We start from the raw sequence: 16,308 nt of genomic DNA on the forward strand, positions 1-16,308 counted from the left end.
CCTGATTAATATTCTTATTTGAAACAACCTTAGGAAGGAATCCAGATTTAGTACGCAAAACCACCTTATCAGAATGGAATATAAGATAAGGCGAATCACATTGTAACGCAGAAAGCTCAGAAACTCTTCCAGCAGCAGAGATAGCAACTAAAAACAAAACTTTCCAAGATAAAAGCTTAATATCTATGGAATGCATGGGTTCAAACGGAACCCCTTGAAGAACATTAAGAACTAAATTCAAACTCCATGGCGGAGCGATAGGTTTAAACACAGGCTTGATTCTGATTAAAGCCTGACAAAAAGACTGAACGTCTGGGACATCCGCCAGGCGCTTATGTAGTAGAATTGACAAGGCAGAAATTTGTCCCTTTAAGGAACTAGCTGATAATCCCTTCTCCAATCCTTCTTGGAGAAAAGACTAAATCCTAGGAATCCTAACCCTACTCCATGAGCAGCCCTTGGATTCACACCAATAAAGATATTTACGCCATATCTTATGGTAAATCTTCCTAGTGACAGGCTTGCGAGCCTGAATCAAAGTATCAATGACCGACTCAGAGAATCTCCGCTTAGATAAGATCAAGCATTCAATCTCCAGGCAGTCAGCTGCAGAGAATTTAGATTTGGATGTTGGAACGGACCTTGAATGAGAAGGTCCTGTCTCAACGGAAGTTTCCACGGTGGCAGAGAGGACATGTCCACTAGATCCGCATACCAAGTCCTGCAGGGCCATGCAGGCGCTATTAGGATTACCGAGGCTCTCTCCTGTTTGATTCTTGCAATCACACGAGGCAGGAGAGGAAATGGTGGAAACAAATAAGCCAGGTTGAACGACCAAGGTACTGCAAGAGCATCTATCAGTACAGCTTGGGGATCCCTTGACCTGGACCCGTAACCAGGAAGTTTGGCATTCTGACGAGATGCCATCAGATCCAATTCCGGTGTGCCCCATTGATGAATCAATGACGCAAACACCTCCGGATGGAGCTCCCACTCCCCCAGATGAAAAGTCCGACGACTTAGAAAATCCGCTTCCCAGTTCTCTACTCCTGGGATATAGATTGCTGATAGATGGCAAGAGTGAGCCTCCGCCCATCGGATTATCTTTGAAACCTCTATCATCACTAGAGAACTCTTTGTTCCTCCTTGATGATTGATATATGGTACAGTCGTGATATTGTCCGACTGGAATCTTATGAATTTGGCCAAGGCCAACTGAGGCCACACCTGAAGCGCGTTGAATATTGCTCTCAGTTCCAGAATATTGATTGGTAGTAGAGACTCCTCCTGAGTCCAAACACCCTGAGCCTTCAGGGAATTCCAGACTGCACCCCAGCCCAAGAGGCTGGCGTCTGTCGTCACTATGACCCATGCTGGCCTGCGAAAGCACATTCCCTGGGACAGATGATCCTGTGACAACCACCAAAGAAGAGAGTCTCTGGTCTCTTGATCCAGATTTATCTCAGGAGATAAATTCGCATAATCCCCATTCCACTGTCTGAGCATGCACAGCTGCAGTGGTCTGAGATGAAAGCGTGCAAATGAACGATGTCCATTGCCGCTACCATTAATCCAATGACTTCCATACACTGAGCCACTGATGGCCGAGGAATGGACTGAAGTGCTCGGCAAGTATTTAGAATTTTTGACTTTCTGACCTCCGTCAGAAATATTTTCATGTCTACCGAGTCTATCAGAGTTCCCAAGAATGGAACTCTTGTTAGTGGAACTAGTGAACTCTTTTCTATATTCACTTTCCAACCGTGAGTTCTTAGAAATGCCAACACAATGTCTGTGTGAGATTTGGTCAGATGAAAAGTTGACGCCTGAATCAAAATATCGTCCAAGGGACCCTAGCACCTTTGTGAAGATTCTGGGAGCTGTGGCCAACCCGAAAGGAAGGGCCACAAACTGATAGTGTTCATCCAGAAAGGCGAACCTTAGAAACTGGTGATGATCCTTGTGGATAGGAATGTGAAGATACGCATCCTTCAGGCCCACGGTGGTCATATATTGACCCTCCTGGATCATTGGTAAAATTGTTCGTATAGTCTCCATCTTGAATGATGGGACTCTGAGAAATTTGTTTAGGCACTTTAGATCTAAAATCGGTCTGAACGTTCCCTCTTTTATGGGAACCACGAACAGATTTGAGTAAAACCCCTGTCCCTGTTCTAGTCTTGGAACTGGACAAATTACTCCCATGGTATAGAGGTCTTTTACACAGCATAAGAACGCCTCTCTTTTTGTCTGGTCTACAGACAAACGTGAAAGATGAAATCTCCCTCTTGGGAGAAACTCCTTGAATTCCAGCTGATACCCCTGGGTCACAATTTCTAATGCCCAGGGATCCTGAACATCCCTTGCCCAAGCCTGAGCGAAGAGAGAAAGTCTGCCCCCTACTAAATCCGGTCCCGGATCGGGGGCTGCCCCTTCATGCTGTCTTGGTAGCAGCAGCGGGCTTCTTGGTTTGTTTACCGTTATTCCAGGCCTGGTTAGGTCTCCAGACTGACTTGGATTGCGCAAAATTCCCCTCCTGCTTTGTGGCGGAAGAGGAAGTAGAGGGTCCACCTTTAAAGTTTCGAAAGGAACCAAAATTATTTTGTTTAGCCCTCATCTTAACAGTCTTATCCTGAGGGAGGGCATGACCTTTACCTCCAGTAATGTCAGAAATGATTTCCTTCAATTCAGGCCCGAATAGGGTCTTACCTTTAAAAGGAATAGCTAAAAGCTTATATTTTGATAACACATTAGCAGACCAAGATTTAAGCAATAACGCTCTACACGCTAAAATGGCAAAACCTGCATTTTTCGCTGCTAATTTAGCAATTTGAAAAGCGGCATCGGTAATAAAAGAATTAGCCAGCTTGAGAGCCTTAATTCTATCCAAAATATCATATAATGGGGTCTCAATCTTAAGAGACTCCTCTAGAGCCTCAAACCAAAAAGCTGCTGCAGTAGTAACTGCTATAGCTTGTAGAAGAAAACCCTGATGAATAAACAATTTCCTTAGAAGACCCTCTAATTTTTTATCCATAGGATCTTTGAAAGCACAACTGTCCTCAATAGGTATAGCTGTATGCTTAGCTAGGGTAGAAATAGCTCCCTCCACCTTAGGGACCGTTTGCCAAGAATCCCGAATGGTGTCAGATATGGGAAACATTTTCTTAAAAGTAGGAGGGGGAGAGAACGGAATGCCTGGTCTATCCCATTCCTTAGTAACAATGTCCGAAATTCTTTTAGGGACTGGAAAAACATCAGAGTAAGTAGGTACCTCTAGATATTTATCCATCTTACACAATTTCTCTGGTGGTATTACAATAGGGTCACAATCATCCAGAGTCGCTAAAACCTCCGGGAGTAGCAGGCGGAGGTGTTCAAGCTTAAATTTAAAGGACATCACGTCCGAATCTATCTGAGGTAACACATTTCCTGAAACTGAAAGCTCTCCCTCAGACAGCAATTCCCCGACCCCCAAATCAGAACACTGTGAGGGTACATCGGAAATGGCCAATAAAGCATCAGAGGGCTCAGCATTTATCTTAATACCGGACCTACTGCGCTTACCCTGTAAACCTGGCAGTTTAGATAATACCCCTGTAAGGGTAGTAGACATAACTGCAACCATATCTTGCAGAGTAAAAGAATTAGACGCAATAGAAGTACTTGACGTCGCTTGAGTGGGCGTTAAAGGTTGTGATACTTGGGGAGAATTGGATGGCATAACCTGATTTTCTTCAGACTGAGAATCATCCTTAGACATACTTTTATCACCTAAAATATGTTCTTTGCAATGTAAGGCCCTTTCAGTACAAGAGGGACACAATGTAAGTGGGGGTTCCACAATGGCTTCTAAACACATAGAGCATTGAATTTCCTCAATGTCAGACATGTTGAACAGGCTAGTAAAAACCACAAAAAGTCTTGAAAACACTTTATTTATTGAAAAAAACACCAAGTTTGAAAAACGGTACTGCACCTTTAAGAAGTAAAAAAAGCGCACAATCTTTCCAAATCTGCTTCAAAATGCTATAACGCTCACAATTTTAGCACATATCCTTATATTATAGCCTAATATTGCACCACAAGTAAGGGACAAATTAACCCCCTATAAGAAAAAACGTTATTCCCAAAACGTTATGAAAAATAACAACAACCCCCTGCCCTCAGGCGTCTGGCAAGTCTCACTATGACTCCGTTAGCGAAGCTGAAGTTTGCTGCCTTCTTGTGAAGATCAACTGTGAATCTGAGGCGCGAAAATTAGGCCCCGCCCACCATATGCGATTTACTCTCAGCCTAAAAAACCGCAAGGAAGCGGTATAGAAACTAGCCATATGGGTTTAAGTATCCCAAATGAATATTAAAGCCATGTGAAAAAATCCCAGCACAATGCCCAGCAACAGTGAATATAAAACCGTTTGTGCCAATAAAACGTTATGCTGCCCCAGTGTCTAACCATGTTGCCATCATTTTCTTGCTGCATTTAGCCCATAACAATTCATACACAGGTCTCCAATAATACCCCTTCTTATTTATAGGTTTACTGCTTACACCTTCCCTCTTGGGAACTATGTCAGCCTGTTCTGAAATATCACAGTATCTCCAGAAATAAATGACTGAACATACCTCAATGCTTGTAGCATGAAAAACGTTCCCCACACTGAAGCTTCTCTAGTACTCCTCAGCCATTCTGTGCGAACTCATCTGGATCTTAGTGACAACTGCTAAGATCATCAACCGCCAGGCATAAATCTTCTTCCATCTGCTGCCTGAGTAAAAATAGTACTCACCGGTACCATTTAAAATAAAAAAGTCTTGAAGAAAATAAAAACTATCATTTTAACACCTTTTTCACTTTACCTCTTCCTATTACTTAGTATAGGCAAAGAGAATGACTGGGGGTGGAGAGAAGGGAGGAGCTATATATACAACTCTGCTGTGGTGCTCTTTGCCACTTCCTGTTAGCAGGAGGATAATAGGTAAAGTTGATTGGTATTGGAAATATCAATGTAATTAGTATAAAAAATAAACCCCACTTTCATTCATGAGTTTTTTTTAAATGATAAAATAAAACTTTTATTCAGGATATTTGATCCGATTTTAACATACCCCATCTCCTCCCGACACCGGTATCCGACTTTCTTATTGGTGACGTCAACTCATTTGCGCAATTGATTTTCTGGCCGTTAGGCGGCCAACTCCCCACACAAAACGCACCTTCTATCCACCGTGCCTGCGCTACATTTAGCGTCTTAGCCATTGCATATAGAGGTGCATTGCACATGCGCACCGCTCCTCATTTCATTAGTGAGCATGGATGCCTACGTAGAGAGCGGGTGGGACCGCTGTCTACGTCACAGAATTGAGAAAACAACTAGGAAAAAGAAAAGGGGCGGAGGAACGGAGCAGTAAGGATTTCTAACTAAAATTAAAAATATTCATTAATCATTTAAAAAAAAAAACGTATCGACTTTGTTATATATATTGTAATAAAGCCAACTACCTATCCCACACTGCCCCACTTTACCTTCACTTTCACTAGAATTGGTCAACCATCTATAGACTCTTCCTTTCTCATAGTCTGTTTTCAGTGTGTTCAGTTTCCTATTCTTGAACACTATCAAGTCATTTTTGTATGTGTTTATCAGTTGTCCCAGTTTATGCAACCAATCTTCCCTGGTGTCAGTTACCAATGTCTGTTTGTGTTTATCTTTAAATACCTCAAAGGGACAGTCTACTCCAGAATTTTTATTGTTTAAAAAGATAAATAATCTCTTTATTACCCAAACCCCAGTTTTGCACAAATAACACAGTTATAATAATACACTTTTTACCTCTGTAATTACCTTGTATCTAAGTCTCTGTAGACTGCCCCTTACCTCAGTGCTTTTGACAGGCATGCAGTTTAGCCAATCAGTGCAGACTCCTAAATAACTCTACAGGAGTCAGCACAATGTTATATATATGACACACATGAACTAGTACTGTCTAACTGTGAAAAACTTTCAGAATGTTCTGAGCTAAGAGGCGGTCTTCAATGGTTTTAGAAATCAGTTTGAGCCTACCTAGAAAATACCACCAAGGGAACAAAGCAAATTTGATGAGAAATGTAAATTAGAAAGTTGTTTAAAATTGCATGCCCGATCTTAATCATGAAAGTTTAATTTTGACTAGACTGTTCCTTTAAATCTCAGTTCTTACTGTGCTCAATAAGGTTGTGACCTGAAAGATCAGTTTCCCTTTTCTTTAATTTTAACAAAGAGAAGTATAAAATGGTAGGGGTCTCACTTACTGTGCGGAGAATTGATGCATCTTTATGAGAAAACGACACTGTTCCTGATTGTGCTTTTCTGACCTGTACAGATTTTTTTTTCTCAGTGGTGGATTCCTTTGTAGCCAATGGCTGTGGAGTAGAAAGCATATTCTTAATACAATGTTCTTAATCCACATGAATCAAGGGTGTCACCCCCTCATGGTATTAGTGTCTTCTATCCACACTGGACACAATACACAATCTTATAGTTTCCAGGACTATAGGAAACAGAGGTGAAGGAGGTATACTCTACTGCAAAATGGGGGCTCTTCAACAAGTGTAAATATATGTAAATTCCAAGGGGTCAATTTTTTAACGTGCAAGCAGACATGATACGATGTAGTGTATCATGTCCGCTGCACATCGATAAATGCTGACAGCATACGCTGTCGGCATTTATCTTTGCACCAGCAGTTCTTGTGAACTGCTGGTGCAATGCCGCCAACTGCAGATTCGCGGCCAATCGGCCGCTAGCAGGGGGTGCCAATCAGCCCGATTGTATTCGATCAGGTTGATTTCTGTCCGCCGCCTCCGTGCAGGGGGACAGGTTATGGCGCGGTGGTCTTTAGTCTTTGGAGCTTGATAAATTGACCCCCAAGTATGAATCCGCCCTCCTGAAGGCAACTACCTAGCTGTTTAACTTGAAAATAATAGTAATCCAAAAAAGCAGCAACAAACCAGGATTTGCATCAAAACAAAAAGTCCAATTTATTGACGTTTCGGGGATATATTTTTCCCTTCTTCAGAATAACTTCATCACACAAACATGGTGCTTATATAGTGCTCAAACAAGCTAGTTACCGCCTCCTTCTTGAGAAAAAAGGCGCCAAAACTTACATAATTTCCGGTATTACGTTGGAAGCTACCTTTCTTTCACTTCCGGTGCACGAGTAACAATATATTAAGTGACTTAGCACATCTAAATATTATTATCACATCATATTCATCAATGTACTGAGTGTACTTTAAACCAAAATAGGCATACAACTCAAAGCCATCTGTTATATCCATATATAGACAAACCGTGTCACCGGATGTTTACCAATTATGTCACATTCGTTTTTCAGATACCGGAACTTGCATTACGCATCACTTCAGGTCAATCCTGTGTTTGTATACAAACAATGACTTAAATTTTAACAAAACCTAAATCTCCATTATGTTTAGGTATGTTTTATATACATATATATATATATATATATATATATATATATATATATATATATATATATATATATATATACACACACACATGTATTTCTTTTTGTGTTGTATGCATTCGTATAGCTGAAAAATTGATTTAAATTGTGATCAAACTGTGTACACATAGTGATATAATAGCAAAACATAACAAGTATTCATACATAACATTATAATCACACTATACACAAGTATTGGTCCAGAAAATAGATCTCTATGTAACACCTGCAATGACATGCCTTCACACATTAACAACTTTATAATATTCTAGTTGTGACTAGTTAATATATCATATCACTATCTAGTTATTTCAAGGTAACATGTCTCATTCCATTTAGCACTTTTGACAGGAATCAACTAGGTACGGTTTAAACGGAGAGGATGGAATACTCTGGTCTAGGGTGTTAACATGTGAACGTGTGGATCCATCAAATCCACTAGCGCACATCTGATAACAAAAGGCATAGAATAAGGATCCTCTTCCCATCTAAAGATAGAAAGGAACCCCATCATGCCCCCAATAATGACCACTCTTCCTTCCCAACAAAACCATTCAACACTAGTGATCCTTATTGTTAAACAACCAAAATCGGGCATAGAATTCAAGCCTTTAGGATAGATAGTGTCCAGCCTGAACATCCATTCTGCCTCCCTCCAGAGAAGCAGTTTATTTCTTTCTCCACCACGTACTGGTTTGGGGATATGATCAATCAGAATCAACCTGACTGATGCAACTGGATGCTTGGCTTCCATCCAATGGCGTGCCACCGGCTGTTCAGATTGACCTTTCTTGGTTGCTTGTCTTATTGCCATCCTGTGGTTAGCCATGCGTTCTCGGATAGGCCCCTGGGTCTTTCCTACATAATGCTTTCCGCATGGACAGATCAGCATATATACCACATATCTTGTGGTACACGTGATGGAATGTCTTATCATATATCTCTTGTTGTTGTGAGGATGGTTACATTTCTTCGTTGCAATCAATCCATTGCAGGTAGTACAATTCGGGCATTTGCAACATCCTTTGTGTGACCCCGCTAATGTACTATCTTTCCTATAACATTTGGTTAGGTCTGTGATGACTAGAAGGTCCCTTAGGTTGCTATTTCGTTTATATCCAATGACAGGGGTGACATTGTTGGTGTATTTTAATTTCGAATCTGATATCAGAATATGCCAGAATTCGCTGATAGATTGTGCCACTTTGGCTGTGTTAGGGGCAAACGTAGTGGTCATAATAATGTTGTCCACATTACTGTCCTTTACTTTTTTTCTGTAAGAGGTTTTCTTGTGTGGTATCCTTTAGCTGTTCCATGACAGAATCAATTAAGGTTCTTTTGTAACTATCCGGTATCTGAAAAATGGATGTGACGTAATTGGTAAACATCCAGTAACACGTTTTGTCTATATATAGATATAACACATGGCTTCGAGTTGTATGCCTATTTTTGTACATTGATGAATATGATGTGATAAGAATTTTTAGAAGTGTGAAGTCACTTAATATATTGTTTCTCGTGCAACGGAAGTGAAAGAAAGGTAGCTTCCAGTTCATTGATCACATGTATGTAACGTAATATCGATGTAAATGATGTAAGTTTTGGCGCCTTTTTCCACAAGAAGGAGGAGGTAACTAATTTGAGCACTATATAAGAACCATGTTTGTGTGATGAAGTTATTCTGAAGAAGGGGAAAATATATCCCTGAAACGTCAATAAATTTGACTTTTTGTTTTGATGCAAATCCTGGCTTGTTGCTGCTTTTGTTGGATTAATATATATATATATATATATATATATATATATATACACATACATACAGTTGTGCTCATAAGTTTACATACCCTGGCAGAATTTATGATTTCTTGGCCATTTTTCAGAGAATATGAATGAGAACACAAAAACTTTTCTTTCACTCATGGTTAGTGTTTGGCTGAAGCCATTAATTATCAATCAACTGTGTTTACTCTTTTTAAATCATAATTACAACAGAAACTACCCAAATGACCCTGATCAAAAGTTTACATACCTGCCGCGAGTCAGCAGGGGGCGGCGTTGCACCAGCAGCTCTTGTGAGCTGCTGGTGCAATGCTGAATACGGAGAGCGTACTGCTCTCCGCATTCAGCGAGGTCTTGCGGACCTGATCCGCACTGTCGGATCAGGTCCGCAAGACCTTTGATAAATAGGGGCCCAAGAAAAGTTTTTGTGTTATCATTCATATTCTCTGAAAATGGCCAAGAAAACATAAATTCTGCCAGGGTATGTAAACTTATGAGCACAACTGTGTATATATATATATATATATATATATATATATATATATATATATATATATATATATATATAAATATATATAGTAAATAAAAAAGACAAGGCTCTGTTTCTGTTTAAATGGAGTGATAGCAAAAATGCTAAAAATCCTCCACTATTTTGGACAAATTCTTCTCTAAAATTCCCAATCCTGAAGGAGATAATTGCAATAGAACATACAATTTAAAAAAAATCAATTTATTTCTGTTATAAAATTAACATAATTCTAATTGTATTCTTTGTTGAAAAGCATATCTAGGTGGGTAGTGTGAACGTCTGTAGCACTACCTATCAGCAGTTTTGCAAGAGCACTTCAAAAAATGTTATTCATTGCGCAAACACTGCTGCCATCTAGTACTCAAAATGTATATAACACTGTTAAAAGCTTTCTTGCAAACCTGCTGCGAGATAGTGCCCCAGGCAGGTGCACGCTAACTACACAGGTATCCTCTTCAACAAATGCAATGAGAACAAAGTAAATCTGATAACAGAAGTGAATTGGGAAGATATTTTTTATTTTTATAATAGGCTCTCTAAATTAAATGGGCATGAAACCCAAATATTTTCTCTCATGGATCAGATAGAACATATCATTTTAAACAACTATCAAATTTAATTATATTATATAATGGATTTAATTCTCTTGGTATCCTTTGTTGAAAAGTATACCTAGGTAGGCTTAGGAGTAGCAACACATTACTGGGAGTAAGCTGCTGATTTGTGCCTGCACATATAAGCCTTTTGTCATTGGCTCACTGGATGTGCTGAGTGCTCAGCCAGCACCCAGTAGTGCTGGAAAGTTGTTTAAAGTGGTATATTCTATCTGAATCATGAAAAAAAAGTGTTTCATATCACTTTAACCCCTTAACGACCAAGCACGTCCTCCATTGGCACGTCCTCTGGGGTTTGAAGCTCTGGAAGCGATCCTGATCGCTTCAAGCAGTTTTTAAGGTATTGCAGTGATGCCTCGATATTGAGGCATCACTGCAATACCTTTTTTCCAAGACCGATGCAGAGAGAGCCACTCTGTGGCCCTCTCTGCATCGGCTAGCGATGGTGCCGATCGCTGGTGGGTGGTAGCAGCTGCAGGGAGGCGGGTGGACGGCCTATCGCTGGCAATCTTCAGGCCAGCAGTCGGAAAAGATTGTTGGGTGCGTGCAGGAGTGCGCAAGCACCCGCAATCCGGTAATTAGACATTTTACAATGGTGGGTGGTGATTGTGGGTGGGAGAAGAGGGGGGAAATCATTTTTCAAAATAGGTCTGGGAGGGGGGCAGCTACACTACAGAAAAATAGTGGTTTATATATATAAAAAACAAAAACATTTAAATGCAAAGTGGGTACTGGCAGACAGCTGCCAGTACCCAAAATGGTGGAAAATAGTTAGTGGGGGGAGGGTTAGAGAGCTCTTTGGGGGCGATTAATGAGGTTGGGGGCTAAGGGGGATCCTACACAGCAGAATATATATATATATATATATATATATATATATATATATATATATATATATATATATATATTTTAAAAATGACAAAAATACTTTTATTTTAGTACTGGCAGACTTTCTGCGCAGTGGCATTTAGCGGCCTTCTAATTACCGAAAAGCAATGCCAAAGCCATATATGTCTGCTATTTCTGAACAAAAGGGATCCCAGAGAAGCATCTACAACCATTTGTAACATAATTGCACAAGCTGTTTGTAAATCATTTCAGTGAGAAACCTAAAGTTTGTGAAAAAGTAAACAACTTTTTTTTATTTGATCGCATTTGGCGGTGAAATGGGGGCATGAAATAAACCAAAGTTGGCCTAGATCAATACTTTTTTTTGTTTTTACTAAAAAAAATATATACATGTGAAGGGTTATTCAGGGATTCCTGACAGATAGTGTTCCAATGTAACTAGCGCTAATTGTGAAAAAACAAAAATGATTTGGAAATAGCAAAGTGCTACTTGTAGTTATTGCCCTATAACTTGCAAAAAAAAGCAAAGAACATGTAAACATTGTGTATTTCTAAACTCAGAACAAAATTTAGAAACTATTTAGCATGGGTGTTTTTTGGTGATTGTAGATGTGTAACAGATTTTGGGGGTCAAAGTTAGAAAAAGTGTGTTTTTTTCATTTTTTCCTCATATTTTATAATTGTTTTTATAGCAAACTAGTCGATAAGCCTGCCCAGAGGGCAGTCTAATTATTTTTTAAACTACAGATGTAGAAACAATGTACACCTAATTACCCTATTAACCCCTAAACCGCAAAACCCCCACATCACAATAAACCTCTTTACCCTCTTAACCCCTAAAGCGCAAAATGCCTACATCGCAATAAACCTATTTACCCCTAAACCCCCACATCGCAATAAAACCTATTTACCCTCTTAACTCCTAAACCGCAAAATGCCTACATCGCAATAAACCTATTTACCCTATTAACCCCTAAACCGCAAAACCCCTACATCGCAATAAACCTATTTACTTTATTAACCCCTAAACCGCAAATCTCCTACATCGCAATAAACTTATTTACCCTATTAACCCCTAAACCGCAAAAACCCCACATCGCAATAAACCCATTTACCCTATTAACCCCTAAACCGCAAAACCCCCACATCGCAATAAACCTATTTACCTTATAAACCCATTTACCCTATTAACCCCTAAACCGCAAAAACCCCACATCGCAATAAACCTATTTACCCTATTAACCCCTAAACTCCTACATCGCAATAAACCTATTTACCTTATTAACCCCTAAACCGCAAAACTGCTACATTGCAATAAACCTATTTACCCTATTAACCCCTAAACAGCAAAACCCCTACATTGCAATAAACCTATTTACCCTATTAACCCCTAAACCGCAAAACCCCTACATCGCAGTAAACCTATTTAACTTATTAACCCCTAAACCGCAAAACCCCTACATTGCAATAAACCTATTTACCCTATTAACCCCTAAACCCCTACATCACAATAAACCTATTTAACTTATTAACCCTTTAAACCGCCAAAACCCACAACGCAAATAACTATTTAAATAACTAAGTACAGTACACTAACCTAACACCCCCTAACCTAACAACCCCTAACCTAACAACCCCTAACCTAACACCCCATTAAATAAACCCAAATTACCTAAACTAATACATTCTAAAGTTACAAAAAATAAAAAAAAACTAAGGTTACAAAAAATTAAAAAAAGCTAACATTACAGAAAATAAAAAAAATCAAATTACCAAATTAAACAAAATGAAACTTAATCCCTATTAAAATAAAAAAGACCCCCCCAAAATAAAAACACCCCCTACTCTAATAATAAACTACCAGTAGTCCTAAAAAAGACTTTTTGCAGGGCATTGCCCCAAAATAATCAGCAAAAAATATACAAAGTCCCACCTAACATTAAACCCCCCCCACCCCCCTAAATAAAAGAACCTAACACTAAAAAACCTAAACTACCCATTGTCCTTAAAAGGGCATTTGTTTGGGCATCGCCCTTAAAAGGGCATTTAGCTCTTTCTGCCCATCCCTAATCTAAATAAAACAAATCCCCCCAAAAAACCCTTAAAAAATCCTAAATCTAGCCCCCAGGTTGGTACTCACGGTTGCTAAAGTCCGGCGGAGAAGGTCCTGTTCCAGGCGGTGAAGTCTTCTTCCAAGCGCAACCGCTTCTTCTTCCAGGAACATCCTGCGCTGAGCGGAGCTGAAGACCGCAGAGCTGAAGACCAGCGATTTTGGCACTGAAGACCGGCGACCGCTGAGCCATGGAGCGTGGAGGATCCTCTTCGTACGATCTCCGCCGTACACTGAATAGTGAATTCAAGGTATGCGATTAAAGATGGCGTCCTTTAAATTCCTATTGGCTGATTTAATTTTTCCAATTCAAATCAGCCAATAGGATGAAAGCTACTCAAATCCTATTGGCTATTTAAATTAGCCAATAGCATGAGAGCAAGTGGGTGGGGGTGGGGGGTTACTGTTAGGGGTGGCTTTGTGTATTTTCTTGAAAAAGAGCTGATTATCTTGGGGCAATGCCCTGCAAAAAGCCCTTTTAAGGGCTACTGGTAGTTTATTATTAGAGTAGGGGGTGTTTTTATTTTGGTTTTTTTTTGTTTTTTTCATAGGGATTAGGTTTAATTTTGTTAAATTTGGTAATTTGATTTTTTATTTTCTGTAATGTTAGCCTTTTTTATTTTTTGTAACTTTAGAATATATTAGTTTAGGTAATTTGGGTTTATTTAATGGGGTGTTAGGTTAGGGGGTGTTAGGTTAGTGTACTGTACTTAGTTATTTAAATAGTTATTTGCGTTGTGGGTTTTGTCGGTTTAAAGGGTTAATAAGTTAAATAGGTTTATTGCGATGTAGGGGTTTTGCGGTTTAGGGTTTAATAGGGTAAATAGGTTTATTGCTATGTAGGGGTTTAGGGTTGAATAGGGTAAACAGGTTTATTGCGATGTAGGGGTTTAGGGGTTAATAGGTTAAATAGGTTTATTGCGATGTAGGGGTTTTGCAGTTTAGGGGTTAATAGGGTAAATAGGTTTATTGCGATGTGGGGGGGTTTGCGGTTTAGGAGTTAATACTTTGCGTAGGATTTTTTTGTTATATTTCATGTGGGCGATGTTTTTTTTTTAATACTTGATGTGGGCGGTTATTATTATTTTTTTTAAATACTTTAATGTGGGCGATTATGTGTTGCTTTTGTAATGCTCCGTTTGCCTTCGCTGCATCCCGGTGGATTGCGAAAATGGCAGAATTCACCTTCGGTGGATTCTTTCACCACCCTGCCATTTTCGGAATTCACCTGGATGCAGCTTTGCTGCATCCAAGTGAATTTTTTTGTCCTCACGCTGCCAACATTCCAGTGAGGATGCGTGTGCAACTGCCGACGGACATTACAAACGCAATTATAGTATAGATTATAAGATATGATGAAAATAATGATATCTTTAGAAAGTCCATGTAATTGCGAGAAAAACGGTATCTAATATATCTGTGGGTACAGTAAATGAGTAAGAGGAAAATTACAGCTAAACACAAACACCGCAGAAATGTAAAAATAGCCTTGGTCGCAAATGGTCAGAAAATAGAAAACTGTTGTGGCCACTAAGGGGTTAAGAAATAAACATTTTGGGTTTCATGCCCCCCTCACCCCCAGTCGTGTTCATGCATAATATCACTTTATTTATAGCATTATAACAAAGTTCCCATGCTAAATGAAACGTTCACATGCTCATAAAGGTGTGTCCCTATCCACCAATAGAACAGTTTTTACCAGCTAGGTGTAAACCTAGCCCTAGTTATACAATGTTGCCAAACATGCACTTACTGATGTTTTCAACAACGTTCTTTTATTTATTTTATTCTTGCAAAAATATTTTCAAGACAGTGAATAGCTGCTCTTTCACTAAATGACAGAAATGCTTAATTTTAATGTTAATAATAAAAAAAGTGCATTTTATTATTCCATATCACTGTCCCTTTAATTGGTATGGGTACTATACATATGTATATTCAGTATTACTGAGCTATCCTATAAAGAGTTAATAATATTCATTTACTGAGTCTGCGCAGATTCCACTTACTAACGTTACTAGAAACAACTGAGCTTGCGGCAAGACAGACAAGCCTGACTGCTATTGTGGGCGGCACCTTCAGTTCCCATAGAAACCCTTTCACCCAATCATGGGTCGCTACCAGTAATGGTCAGAGACTATGACACTGTCGATTGGTTGCTTAATTCCTATTTTTTTCACCGATTGGAAGGAAGGCAGAGATCTTAACTGGTAATTGGCTGCTACTGGTAGTGACATTATAGGAAGAGAGCAAGGGTGAGCTGTCAGGATTTAAAGGTACAGTGCACTGACCTAAGTGTCCCAGGGAGATTCAGCAGGTATGTGTCTCAGCTGTATGTTTACTGATGTGTATATGTACAGATGGTAGAATATGTAAGTGGTGCATGTTTACTGTTAGATAGAAGAGTGTGCATTTATCATTATGTGTAGTAGTACACATTCATTTTAGGTGTATACATATAGCTGTATTTATATTAAACAGTGATTATATAATGTGTTTGTAAAATTTAGTCACATAGTATGTACACACGTGCAGACATGTATACACATATATACACACACATACATACACATAAGCATATACCCACACACAGGGATATACACACACACACTTATATACACACTTTTATACACTTACATATATATACATACACACACACACACTCATATACACTCACATATACACACACATATATACACATAAGCATATACCCACACACAGGGATATACACACACATACTTATATACACACTTTTATACACTTATATACACACACATATATACATACACATAGGCATATTCACACACTTATATGCAGACATATATACATACACACACACACTTATATACACTCACATATGCACACATACACTTACACACACTTAGGCATATACACACAATTATATACACTCACAT

General features: G+C 39.2%; 2 protein-coding genes across 7 annotated transcripts in view; one reads left to right on the plus strand and one right to left on the minus strand.

Moving 5' to 3' along the window:
• The window catches only part of LOC128665868 (pre-mRNA-processing factor 39), a 727,810-nt gene that overhangs the window by 311,010 nt on the left and 400,492 nt on the right, over positions 1 to 16,308 (minus strand). For 5 of the 6 annotated variants that reach the window (XM_053720108.1, XM_053720111.1, XM_053720107.1 and 2 more), the window contains exon 15: positions 6,293 to 6,403. The exons of the other annotated variant lie outside the window; for it this stretch is intronic. In XM_053720108.1, coding sequence (XP_053576083.1) covers positions 6,293 to 6,403 — 111 coding nt within the window. The remainder of the gene's footprint in view (positions 1 to 6,292; positions 6,404 to 16,308) is intronic. 6 annotated transcript variants of the gene reach the window in all.
• The window catches only part of TM7SF2 (transmembrane 7 superfamily member 2), a 24,413-nt gene continuing 23,747 nt past the window's right edge, over positions 15,643 to 16,308 (plus strand). Inside the window, exon 1 of the mRNA XM_053720113.1 lies at positions 15,643 to 15,710. The gene's annotated coding sequence lies outside the window, so the exon portion shown is untranslated. The remainder of the gene's footprint in view (positions 15,711 to 16,308) is intronic.

Source organism: Bombina bombina, chromosome 7, assembly GCF_027579735.1.
Source record: "Bombina bombina isolate aBomBom1 chromosome 7, aBomBom1.pri, whole genome shotgun sequence".
NCBI lineage: Eukaryota > Metazoa > Chordata > Amphibia > Anura > Bombinatoridae > Bombina > Bombina bombina.